Genomic DNA, 13,911 nt, shown 5'->3' with positions numbered 1-13,911 from the left:
ATACTATACTAAATAAATTTCATAGTGTATTTTGGACTTTCAGGCCTTTGATAAAATAATTAAATGTGTGTACAGCAGTCTGAGTCCACTACCAAAACTTGGTTGTGTTATAGATTTGATAAATATTATATAAATAAATGTTATTTCAATTTTTTTATCTGTCTGTGAAATGCTTATGAGTTTAATGCATAGCTTGAACATTGCATTCACAAGCATTTTGCCTATTTTTTTAGTCAAATGTCTATACATTTCAGTCAAATGGTTACAAAGTGTAAATTGCTGTTGTTTCTTAAAGACTAAGACATGATATTGTATCATGGTAATAACATTTAAGCTCTAAGCATTACTGTCCTCATTGCTTTTTGTCAGTATGAACATACAGTTTGGGACTTATTTTGGCAAAAATGTACTGAAAATGTTTGACAACTAATGAAATAAAAGGTTTTTGATAGTGGACTTTGACTTTACTGCATTTATGTGACAAATTATGCATAAGAGGTTTGAACAAATGTTCACAGGACAAATCTGAGCTTTCCCTTTGTGATAGTTCTACTCTCTTTGCGTTTAGCTGTCTCGCACAACATGAGGGTCACTTCATCAAAATCCAGTGAAGGAATTAAATGAAGCGAGCGCTCAGCTTAAACAGAGTACCTAGATCTCGACCTCTCTATAGCTTTCAGCTCCTTGCTGTCCATGTCTTCCTTCTTGGTATCCAAAGGTTTGCTGTCCTGCAGGTTCTCATCTCCCTCATCCTCCGATTTTATGTCTGAGCTCACTGAAGATGTGCTCTGGCCCTGCAGTCCACTGGAGAGCGCTGCAGAGAGAGAGAGAGAGAGAGAGAGAGAGAGAGAGAGAAATAAACAACATTCATCTTAAAAGTTAAAAAATTACACTGTTCATTATGTTATGATTAGCGGGACCTTTTTATCAGTTATTTTTCAGGATAAGTCTCAAAATAAAATGATTTGATGATTATCCAAGAATAAAACCTGAGAAAATGGAAAATGATTATTTTTAATCACTAAGTTTCCTCTGACATGTTAACAGGAAAGGTTGTATTCTGGTTTTTAACTGCTGAAATAAATATTGCCCCATAACCAGCAGTGTTTGTTCACTATGTAGTATCCACTGAAGGAAATGTGTTACTAATTTGAGTGAAAATCAGCATTTAAGGTCATTTTAGGAATGCTAGAAACTGCGCTTCATTGTACTCAAGGTCAAAATCTAAAGAGCAAATCCCATGTGAGTAAGCAATGAAAGGATGTTTTTTAAAATGTATTTAGACAGTATATATTCTGTTATACACATTCTGCATGATAGTGCATGTCAGCAAAATGGCACTATTAAGTGCATGTATGCTTGAGGTGTTTTTGCTTGTGTGTGCATCTATTTGTGCGACAGATTTTTGAGAGGACGTCCAATCCCCATGGGGTACAAAAGGCCTATAGACCCAACCCCACCCCTGACTCACATACTCTTTTACTCCAGTCTAAAAGAGGAACACTGCCCTCATTGTTCAACAACTCTGCCAGTGTCTGTGTGCATCTCACACTGTCTCTACAACACACTGGAAGAGAGAGACATGAAGAAGGATGGAAAAGAGAGAGAGGGACAGAGGGGGTACATTGATTTTGAGAGAGAGAAAAAGAGGAAAGAGGGGGATGAAGTGAGAAAGTGACAAAGACAGGGACTAGTATCTGCAGTGATTTAAATTGAACATTTGAAGACAAGTAATAACAAAAACACCAAAAAGAACACCAACAACAATCTGACACCTGCAACAACCTGCCGCCTGTAATGAAAAAAAAAATCACTAGTTTATACTGCGCTAGTTTTAATACGTTATCATTCCTACAGTAACAGCTCATTCACAGGGAATTGTACAGTGGACGCTCTACATAATCTAAGCCTAATAATAAACATATTAAAAGAACATGTTATTTAACAAAGAAAAATGTCTAATCGTTGATAAATGATATGTTCATTTAACATTTATGGAAGGAGTCTCCAGTGTCAGCTCTTTGTAATAATCAGAAGGTTTTTCGACATGGGAGAGTGTTCAGAGTGACTGAGGAGTTTACACTTTCCAGGTTCCCAGCAATATTACAAGCTGGTGAAGGAAATACTTTTGTAGGTGTTGATAACAGAAACTAACTTCTCTTGTGGATTAAATGTAACTATAAATGGTTAAAATATATAATGTTCATTAACAAAAGAAAAATTGTAATTAGTGGCAAATTACTGTGGTATAAGGAGAATAAAACTCTTATTTGGGGTGGAAACAGTAACGCCACTTTGCATCTTTGATTATTTTTGTTTCTCAGATTTCCTTATCCTGGTATACCATCATGCAGATTTTGAAACACTTCTGCTGTGCACTTACATATAAGTGATGACTTATTGGTTTGGTCACTTTTCTTCTCACTCTTCTAATGTTTGTTAATAATGTTAATAATCTTTAACTGGCATAACTTTTGAAACTTGAATTTGAAACTTACATTTCTGTGCTTTGACAATATTGTACATGGCAGGTCAACAATGTTAGCTGCAATTTAACTGAGTTGTGAGTGACTCAGGGACGAAAAGAACGACATAAGGAGAGAAATAGAGACAAAGAAGAGTAGGAGGGCTAGTTTGGTTCCTAGCAGCTGGAGTGAGCTGATAGGGAGGAGAAAAGGAGGCGGAAAAACAAACGAGTGATTGTGGAGTGAAGTCTTTCTCTCTCTCTGGCCATATGAGGCTCTAATTGATTTCTCTTCTCCACACCATGCCTGGGCTGTGTGTTCTGGTTAGGACCTGCAACATTCAACCAAGCCCACAATTCTCTCCGCTACCAGGAAATGACCTCAGTCGGAACTAATGCCAATACTGGGAATTAAAACAGGCATCGAAATTGGCCGGTAAATTCCTCTCTCTTGCTGAGAGGTGGGAGGCTAAACTGTAGTACACACATTGTAGAGAGCAGCCGGAGCGTGGATGTTCAGCATAAAGAGAGAGACAATGTGGTAAATAACTTAATCCTTACTGTCTCTCTCTCTCTTTCTTTTCTCTGCTTAGTGAAGAGAAGAATAAGTATATTAACATGTGCTCTAGAATCCTCCTATCGCTGTTCTGTGCCTGCTCCCCCAATTCACTCAGCTATGGGGCATAAGCACACACATGCTTTATGAGAATAGAAACAGGTGGATAAAAACCCTACTTATTAAAGGGACAAAGCCAAACCGCAGTGGTTTTGCAGCGCTCTATTCATAAAGTGTGTGTTTTGCTAAAGCAGCAGTGTGTTATTTATGCTGCTCTTGTCTCCTTCTCTCTTACGACTCGCTGCTACGTTTACTTTTATTTTAAATTTTATTTTATAGCTCTTAACACCTCATTAAGCCCTTGGCTTGGGCCGCCGCGGCCCAAAGGCTTGCCAAGGACTTGCTATTTTTTCTTCTTTTTTTCAAAAAAGGAAGTGTTAACTCCTTCCAACAAGGCCAAATCTCATGCCTCACTGCCTCGCTCATATACAATCAATTTAATTTAATCTTTTATAGATTTCCAGCTTTGGTGTTTTCACTGGGTCATAATTACTCCTTTTCTTTAGTGGATTGGGAATAGTGTGTGTGCGTGTGTGTTTGTGTGGTTAAATATACTGCATGTTTAATATGTTTGACTGTTGTTAAACCCCTTGATCTGTTCACTATTCAGCTTGTCTCCCATAGCAGTTGTAACATTTGTGTGTGTGTGTGTGTGTGTGGATTCTCACCCCTGTACGGATCAGGCTGATTGAGCTCTGGTGAGGTGGCAGACTGAACTGGCAGCTGAGGAACGGGCACTTGATTGGGCACAATGGAGTGAGCACTACGCAACCCTACTCCCTCCTCACGATGAGACCCCACCTACAGAGAGAGACAGAGTGAGTTTTTAGTATCAATCAATATAAACTATATTGTAATCAATATAAATTAATTTATGCATTGTGTATTAATATATATTTTTAAACGAATAAATCTACATTCAGTTGTTGATCAGTGTGCACAAGTAAAAAAACTTTGCAAAATTTCACAGTGACAATGCCCTAAAGAGGGCGCCCTACCCCTGTGTATCTTAGGGGAGACACACACACATACACACACACACACACACACCAGTGACAAACACACACAGAGGAGCTGCTCAGGCAGGTAAAATCCAAAGTGATGTCCCACGATGCTGAGCAGCGCTTCACGTCCATCTGTCCTCTATCATGGCCGCCAACACAACTGACAATTATCTTAATGCCCATATGCTTAATTGTGAGCTTCCTAATTCCCCCGACACGTTCATCTGATCCGGCAGGAATTGTGATTTGGCACACATTTCCCCCCCATCTCTCTCCCTCTCTCTTTCTGCTTTTGTTTTAGGGAATCAGCCATCTCTCTCTCTCTCTCTCTCTCTCTCTCTCTCGCTGTAATTCCTGTTAAGCCTTTGACAGTGAAACTCTGGGATGTCACTGGCTCGATGCAAATATCAGAAAATGTCGCTGGCTTTGCAGGGAATATAACAGAGAGCAAGAGAAAGAGGAGTGTTCACTCTCTCCAAGTCTGTGTTTGTTTTTAACCCCCCCCCAATGCCGCTCTTTCATCATGCCGAAAGCCCCAAATGTAAAATGGCATCCTCCTGGCTGCAGATAGAAGCTCTTGGCATACATATTTAATAAAGGGTTTTATATTTAAAAAGTAAAGTCATTTAGAATAATGATGAGGGAGATGCTCTCCCACTGCACCTCTGCCACATGTGCCACTGTTCATCACCAAGCAAAATGGAGAAGGAGAGAAGCAAGCGAGAGACTGGAAACACCTGGAATAAAAAAAAAAAAGAAAAACAAAACAAAACCCCATAAAAAAACAAACAAACAAACAAAAAAAAACCCCAACAAAACAAAAACAACAACAACAAAAAAACCTTTTCTATTTGTTCAGATCTTATATAGTTGAAGAGAGTGAAGAGAGTAAAAAAAGCAGAAGCAGATACTGAAATAAATGATGATGTTGTGAAAGTTGGACAGATTCCGTGCTCATGTTATAAGTGATCTCCACTCCTAAACTTAACATTGTGCTATTATAATCTCTCTTTCTTTTTTATTCTCCCTTTCTTTTAGGTGTTCCTATATTGTGTGGTTTACAATGATATTGTAAACTCACTGAGGTGCCATTATTAAAATTACACACCCTAATAAAAGAATATAGAATACAGTTATTTATCCCTCACTTTCGTCCTCTGAAACTGTCACAAAAATGTATTTCATTTATTATGCACACAAAATACTAAACATGTAATGTTTCAAATATAACTATCTATCAAAATGGTATAACTGACCCCTGTATTCCTACTGAACATGCTGCTATATTCCTATTAAGCTCTCTGACCAATCATAGACATGCTGCTGCATTCCTATTAAGCACTCTGACCAATCATAGACATGCTGCTGTATTCCTATTATACACTCTGACCAATCACAGACATGCTGCTGCATTCCTATTAAGCTCTCTGACCAATCACAGACATGCTGCTGTATTCCTATTAAGCTCTCTGACCAATCATAGACATGCTGCTGCATTCCTGTTAAGCTCTCTGACCAATCACAGACATGCTGCTGTATTCCTATTAAGCTCTCTGACCAATCATAGACATGCTGCTGTATTCTTTTTAAGCTCTCTGACCAATCACAGACATGCTGCTGCATTCCTGTTAAGCTCTCTGACCAATCACAGACATGCTGCTGCATTCCTGTTAAGCTCTCTGACCAATCACAGACATGCTGCTGTATTCCTATTAAGCTCTCTGACCAATCACAGACATGCTGCTGTATTCCTATTAAGCTCTCTGACCAATCACAGGCTGGCCTCATTAATTTAAACACGTAGGTGTTTAAACAATGTATCGAAAGGAAGTAAACTTTATCAAAATTGGCGCTAATAAGCAAAACTGTTTTTGGCATCCTTTCAACATTTTACACACATTTCCCATCTCACACTCTCAGTGGTTTTCCCAAAGCTGACAATACACCTCACTCTCTTCTTGAGAACTGCATGGTCTCATTTATTTATGTTTGTACAATGTGTACATGAGTGTATGCATGTGTGTGTGTTACCAAAAGTAACAAAGATGTAGTGATTCGCACCCGTTTGGAAAATAAATCATAACTTTCTTTTCTGTGGGAATTTGAGCCCTTCGAACCTTCACTTCCCCCCAGCTGAGCTAATTAGTGGTTAGCCGTGACCGCCGTGGGCTGGAATGATCACACACCAACGAGCTCTTTCACACACCGTTTGTGTGCATGAAATGAGAGATGGAGACCAGGCCTCCCACTGACAGCATCTTTCAGCATGTGAGCATGTACACACACACACACACACACACACGTGCGCGCGCGTACTTTCCTTGTGAGGACCTTCCATAGACATAATTATTAATGCTGCTAATTAATGTTATGCCTAAAACTAAAGCAGGAACACTTTGTACCGCCACAGTGCCGTTATAACACATTAATAAGCATAAATATTTTATAAAGCAATGCTGGAGAATATTTGAAAGGCTTACATCAAAATACAAGATGATATTGGAAGTTTTATGCAACTTTCTCTTTATGTGGAAGAGAAAACAACAACCAACAATTATCATCACGACTGACTGAGATACTGTTACTGTCATTTTTTAAAAATCCATATCCATTAGTTATTAGCGTGTTGTTACTAATAGCACATTCATGACACTTTGAAAAAGTTGTAGAGGGTACATATAGTGCTTCATAAGAATGTTAATAATGTAAATGTGATTAACAGGTTAGTCTGAGGGCAATAAAATCACTATTATAGTGTATTATAGTGTCACACACAGTGGGAACACAGTGCATGTGTATTATTAGATTTTTATCTCAGGAGATTATTAACATTTGTAAAAACCTTTGTAGCTTAGAAAAATACAAAAAGAGGAGAATAATAGTAAAACTCTTTAATTATTTTAATGACTGTTATATTTAAGTACACAGTATATATATATATATATATATATATAGCCTGATAGTTGTGTTAATGAATGTGTTAATGTAGAGAATTATATTCCTGGCCTTTTGTTAAAGAAAGTTTAAACTCCTGAGCGATGATGATTGTGTGTGTAAAGTGTGTGTGTGTGTGTGTGTGTGAGAAAATGTAAATGTTAACAGCTTTCAGCATCCCCAGATTAAGGCGCGATGAACAGCTGAGCTAGAACTCAATATACCGGAACAATCAGACTTCCTTTCACAGGAACCATCAGTAGCTCCCTCTCTGCATATATGTTTGTGTGTGTGTGAGAAACACCCACTGAATTGAGTACATGAACTTTCACACGTTCAAATAACAATGTCCACATTTCATTTTTTTTTTTTTTGGTTAAATAACTCCTGTGTTTTAGGACTGTATTAAATTCCGCAACATTCTAAATAAATATATTAAAATCAAACAAATTTGGGTGCATTTTTCTGTCTATTCCTGCGCTGAAGGCAGTGTGTTCTGCTATCTGTCAGTGTGTCTCTCGCTCTGTTCCAGCTGCGCCCAGCTCTCAACATAGCGTTCCCATGATTTCATACACACATACACACACCCAATCTCTCATTCTTTCTCCACAGCTGTTGATCTGCTCATCTCTGGAGGCAAACAGAAACAGAAAGAGGTGACTATTAGATCTAACACAGGCGTTGAGGTGAGCGAAGGAGAGAGAACGAGAACAACAGACTGAGGAAAAGGGAAAGAGACAGTGAGAGATCTGTTTCTAATGTGCTCCTTTTTGTTTAATGTCACCAGTTATTCATAACAATAAGTACGCTGGGGAGATTACAATGCAGATTAGTCTGTTCATTTTCTCTTTTTCTGGAATTTGACCATACAAATCTTTCAAATGTTAAAAGAAACCAGCACTACACAAACCCATGTGGACAATTTGAAAAATCTGGTCAGCGTATTTGCCTTTTAAAGTGCCGAGCACAATTTAACAGTATTCAGTTTAACACTGTTGCATCTCGCTATGTGTCTCTATACAGTGCAACAGAGACAGAAGGACATAAATGATACAGACAAAAAAAGGTTTTAAAGCTTTAAAATACTTCAGATGGGATTTGTCTGTAATTTGTTCTCTGAAGACGATTTTAACCAGCTTAGGCATTTATTCCAAAAAGAGAGCCTTTTAATGAGCATTACAGAGCGATTAGGAAGTACTAATACTCACATCTGAGTGTGTGAAGCTTACGACCAGCCCTTTAACCTGCTTACAACAAAAAGCTCTTCTCTCTAATACAGATTAGCCCAAAGAGTGTTTAAAGATTAGCACATGATACATCACCTAGCAGCAAAAGTGCAGTAGCCATGTGTGTGTCTGTGTGCAAAATGAAAAATCTGACAACACAAACACAGCTGATATAAATCGGTGTATGTACTGGTGTGTCAGTGTGTGTCTCCTAATTCATCATGGGAGCGTGTGAGTGGAAAGTTCAGGAAAAGAAATGCTCTGCATCTCTGCGCATCCAATAACATGCTTGTGAGTGTGTATGTATTGGTGAGAGTCTCAAAGTGTATTTTAAACCTTTACACAGAGGTGAGAGAGACATCAAGTGAAAACTAAAACTACTTGATTATTCTGTACATAAGAACTCTAAATTGTACTATACACTCCAATGCACAGTGTGTGTGTGTGTGTGTGTGTATATGAGTGTGTGTACTATGGCATTCCTTCCCCTTAAACTGGAAGGAAAACATAAATCTTCAACCCTGAACACCCCCCTCCAAACTCCTCTTTCTCCATCTCTCCATCATGCGAGCACCTGCTGGCTGATGACCTCAGGGTCTCCAACCATGCAGAGAAACATGAAACAGCTGTTTCTTTAGAGGGGAGAGAGAGATACATAGAGAGAGAAAAAGAAAGACAGAGAGAGAAAGACAGAGAGAGAGAGAGAGAGAGAGAGATGAGAGAGAGCATAACAGAGGGACAGAAAAAGAGCTAAGTATGCAGACAGAGAGAAGGAAAGCTGAGGAGAGAGAAAGTGAGAAAACAAAAAGCAAGAGATGAGGATGGAAGTAAGCAAGCTAGAAACAAAAAAGGAATGTCATGAGAAAGTGAGATAGAGAGATGCAGAGAGACAGCAACACACAGAGACTGAGAGAGAGGCTGAATATTTCTAATAGTTGAATACTTTTCTAATTTCTAATACTTTTTTGTGTAGTATGTATTTTTGTGTAAAAACCAAATTAATATTTAAAAAAGCAACCTCTATTTCTCTAAAATAATAACCTTTATTTTTGCCAAAATATTCCTTGCTTTCTCTCAATTCAGTTTAATTGAATTCAATTCAGTTCTTTATCATACCTTATTGGCAAGACAGTATTACAGTGTTACAGTATTGCCAAAGCACTGAAATGACAAAGAAATTTTCTATAAATATAGTAAATAAAAAAGAACAAAAACAAATGTACCTAACAATAACACTATCATTGTTGAAGTCAATCAGGGCTGTTGCACTGTATGCACACTTCCAGCTCTGTACGGCGCTAGGATTTCTTATATTGGCCCATCTCAATCTTTCTCTCTTTCCTTCATACACACACAGACGGTGACTCTGAGGGAATATGTGTAACTCCACCCTGCATTAAACAGATGTAGAATATAAGGACCCCACCATTTTTTTAAACTTCTTGTGTTACATCATGAGCATCATTAACTGAACTCACGTGTTAAACAGAAAAATACTAACCTTTCTTATAAAAAAGAAAATAATTCTCCTGAACGGTGTTTCTGTACTACTCCTTAAATTAATGGCTAGATAAATTAAGAGCAGTCAGGTAAGGGCTCGGAAGTGTGTTTATGTAGGTTAGAGTGGAGTACATAAAGGAAAACAATTGTTTACAGATATGAAGAGAAAACACATACACACACACACACACTTACTTCATGTGCTTGATGGTGCCGTAACTGAACATAGTGACTCATGCTTAACTGTTTTCTGTCAGGGTTCTCATACCAGGTGTGTTCAATTGACTTGCGCACACACACACACGCACACACACACTTACTTCATGTGCTTGAGAGTGTCGTAACTGAACATTGTGACTCATGCTTAACTCTCTTCTGTCAGGGTTCTCATAGCAGGTGTGTTCAATTGACATGCACACACACACACACAAACATGCATGCATGTACAAGCACACAGGGAAACAATAACAAACAACCATACTTTTTAGGGCCCTCCTGTCTTAGCGAGTGTTTGTACAAAGGCAAGGCTATGTTTGTTTTTCTGGAACAGAGCGTGTGTATGTGTCTTTCTGAGGTAGTGCTGAAGTGGACGTGGAGTGCTCTCTCTCTCTCTCTCTCTCCCTCTCTCATCCTTTGTTCTCAAAGCTTGCCGAAAGCTTTTATGACTTGTTTCAAGAATCAAAACCAAACTTAAATATGGGAGACATTACCAGAATCTGCCTTGATGTTTTTCTTTCAAGTCTTCTACTTTCTCGCTCTCCCTCATTCTTTCTCTCTGCTTCTCTTTCCTTTGGTCTCTTCATCTGTCTCTCCTTCTTCCACCATTCAATCTTTCTCTCTTTCCCACCCTTCGTTCATTTTTCCTTTGTTCCACCCCACTCTGTTTGTGTCTCTGTCATTTCCTGTATTTAGTTTTGGTCTGTTGGGTGTTAGTGATGTGCAGTGGTCACATGATGGCCATGGTTTCAGCATCCAATCATCCTCAAGATTTACCCACAATCCCTCATGCCAAGATCCAAGTCCAAATGTCCAGATACAGAGAGTACAGGGGGAAAAATACACAGCTGATTCAAATACCAGTTCAGCAGTCAATATGAAAATGGAAAAAATGAGCAACTGAGAAGAGAGAGGTTGGAGAAGGAAAGGGAAGGAGGAAGGATTACAGGGTGGATGAAAAAATAAATCAAATTTAAAATAGAGAGAGCAAAATAGGAGCAATGAAACAGTTACAAGTGGAAAGATATAAAGGCAAAGAGAGAAAAAAAAGAAACAGAAAAAAATTAGAGAGAAATAAAAAAGAACGAGAAAGACAGAGAGACAGATAGAGATAAAGAGCTTGTTTGGATTACTGAACCATTTTCACACACATGGTAATATTCAGGCCTCATGTTCTGCGTACTGCCCTGGCAGTGTGTATGTTTCAGCTTTCTTTCCTTCATCTTGTCTCTAAATCTGTCCATCTTTGCCTTTCTCTCTAAAACTTCACTTTCAGAGAGACACTGATAGTGTGCGAGTATGCACGCCTACACACAGAGCGGTTGTGAGCTCTTACCATGAGTGAGTGTCTGTTGGATGGGAGCAGGCCGGTGCCGTAGCTGGTGCTCAGGGTGCCCATGGCTCCGTTGTGGGTGTGTGAGTGCGAGTGTGTGTGTGAATGTGAGTGTGTGTGTGATGGCGTGATGAGGCCGTGCAGGTCACCGTGGCCAACCGCGTGCCTCTGAAGGACGTGAATCGCATCATCCAGTCTCTCCAGACGATCCTCTATACGATTCTGCTACAGAGATCAAATGAGAGAGAGAGAAAGAGAGAGAGAGAGATTATATCATTCATTCTATGATGTTCAGTCTGTTACTAATTGCTTTCTCATACTGTTTTTGTTGCAAGTAAAGCTTTGAGTTGTCTCATAGTAAAGGTGATACATACATATACAGACGGGTGTCACATTAAAGAAAAAACCTGAATGAATTAGTGGGGTGCAGATGCTTCCAGACACATGTACTGCATGACACAGTTAAGCCATTAGCATCCTACCATGCTCTGTGGTATGTACAAAATGCTGAGCAGGCCCAGTTTTTTGTTTTTATTTTTATTCCCAATTGGCACTATCTTTCACTCTTTCATATATATACTCACAGATGCCCAATTCTACATGGCTTCCTATTCACTGTATGTACTTACCACATAGGGTATAACACCTTGCCATTGCAGAACCTACATAGTGCACCATTTCACACAGCTAAATGAATAACAATCACCTTACTAAGTGAGTTATAGTGTATACTGTCAACCAGTATATTCTTGTTGTATTTTAATGACATTTAAACAGGTGTATTTTTACCTTAAAACTTTAATTTAAGCATGGCCACACTTGGAACCCGCTTGCCTGGCTTGTCACCATGAATGTAGGTCAACAAACACAAGTTCTGTGAAGTGAACTGTCTTACCAGTGAGTGAATCGGAGGCTCGTAGTTTGGGGATGAGGCTCCTTGACCATTTCTGGACCAAACAGCTGAACTTGCAGCTATATGGAGGAAGAGAGAGAGATATATACATATATAGAGCGGAAACATTTGTTATTTTAATACTATTATTACAGATTACACAGTAATTATTTTGGTAATATATAATAAGCAATAATGAAGAAGGCATAAATCACATCTTTATCTAATTATTCAAGGTTTGGCTCTAGTTAACTATTTCTTGAAACGTGCGGATAATCTTTAGTGAATTTTATGCGTATAAAATCTCTAATTCTACTACCCTCTCAGTTGCATTTACAGAATAAACAATAAAAAAATAATTAAAATAAAAATGACTAAAAGTGTTTGAATTTGGCTGAGGTGTTAAAGCTGGCATATGGACACAGAGTCTATGTGATAAAAGGTGACAGGAACAGGTTTGGTATGAATGACGACATAGAGTGTGTGTTCCAGTCTCTCTGACTCTCTGTGTGTGTCCGCCAACATTCTTGTGATGATGATAAAGCTCTATAGAATATTCAAAATGACAGCAACATACAATTATTGACATTTTCTTTTGCATGACTTCTTAGAAACATTTCTAACTGTACTAATATACACTTATAAATAAATTACAATTCTGCTGTTTTGCAGGTTTCTTTGGCAGCGTACTCATTCTCTCTCTCTCTCTCTCTCTCTCTCTCTCTCTCTCTCTCACACACACACACACACACACACGCATGCACACACATACACACACAGTAGCAGCAGGCGAAGTCCACATCTGCAGTTGCAGAAAACAGTAATTGGCACAGAGGAGGGGGCACAACAGCTGGATCTGTGTGTGTGTGTGTGTGAGACAGAGAGAGAGGGAGAGAGAAGATAAAGAGAGAGACAGAGAGATAGGAAAAGAGAGAGCCTGAGAGGGAGTTGCTGGGAAACAGGTCGCCATTGAGCCATCTTTCAGACCTGATGAGTGGAGCAGAAAATCTTGGCACAGAGTTTGGCGGCCATCTTGTTTGCATGCCAAATTCAGCGTTGGTGCAAACAGCTGCTTCTCGTTCTCTTCTTTTGTCTCTCTATTCCTCTTTCTCTCTCCTACTTTCTCTCTTTCTCCCTCTTCCCTTTCCTTATCTATCTCACTCCTCCTGTATATGTTTTCCTCAAGGGTTTTAACATGCGAAACACTTTCAACGACTCTATTATTGCAGCGTTGAGAAATCATGGGAAGCGGGGAAATGTTAACACACACACACACACACACACACACACAATGTACAGCTGAATGCAAAAGTTTGCCTCCCCCATGATTTCTGGGAAAACAAATCTATCCTGCAATACAAAAATAGATGAAAAATAAAAAGTTCAAAATTAAATTTGGCCTGTTGTCTTTTCTTTGCAACACAAAGCAAAATCAAGAGAAAAAATGATTTTTTTTTTTTTTGCTATTACCCTCTCTGTCTTCAGACCTGATCTGAAGAAGCAAATGTATAACATCTGGTACCGTTTTAACAGACATTATACAAATGGACAAAGAAAATTAGTTCAGAAAATGTCATTTATTTCACTCATCTCAGCATATAGTTGTGCACTAATGCAAACCTTTCTACTCAACTGTAGTAGTGTTGAAAAAATCGAATGGAATTAGTTATTAGTTAATCAAGCTCCAATCAGTTGAATGATTGGAAACTGACTGATATATTCTTTC

At 38.7% G+C, this 13,911-nt stretch overlaps 1 protein-coding gene across 13 annotated transcripts in view; it reads right to left on the bottom strand.

The window, feature by feature from the left end:
* Nucleotides 1-13,911, bottom strand: part of LOC113535549 (transcription factor 4) — a 158,050-nt gene that overhangs the window by 9,162 nt on the left and 134,977 nt on the right. For 12 of the 13 annotated variants that reach the window (XM_026928930.3, XM_026928935.3, XM_026928931.3 and 9 more), the window contains 4 exons: nt 12,189-12,265; nt 11,297-11,518; nt 3,749-3,881; nt 664-814 (listed from right to left, as the gene is read on the bottom strand). In XM_026928930.3, coding sequence (XP_026784731.1) covers nt 664-814; nt 3,749-3,881; nt 11,297-11,518; nt 12,189-12,265 — 583 coding nt within the window. The remainder of the gene's footprint in view (nt 1-663; nt 815-3,748; nt 3,882-11,296; nt 11,519-12,188; nt 12,266-13,911) is intronic. The other variant, XM_026928932.3, reaches the window with a different exon arrangement.

This window comes from Pangasianodon hypophthalmus, chromosome 15 (genome assembly GCF_027358585.1).
Source record: "Pangasianodon hypophthalmus isolate fPanHyp1 chromosome 15, fPanHyp1.pri, whole genome shotgun sequence".
Lineage (NCBI taxonomy): Eukaryota > Metazoa > Chordata > Actinopteri > Siluriformes > Pangasiidae > Pangasianodon > Pangasianodon hypophthalmus.
This window is presented reverse-complemented; position numbering and strand designations above follow the sequence as displayed.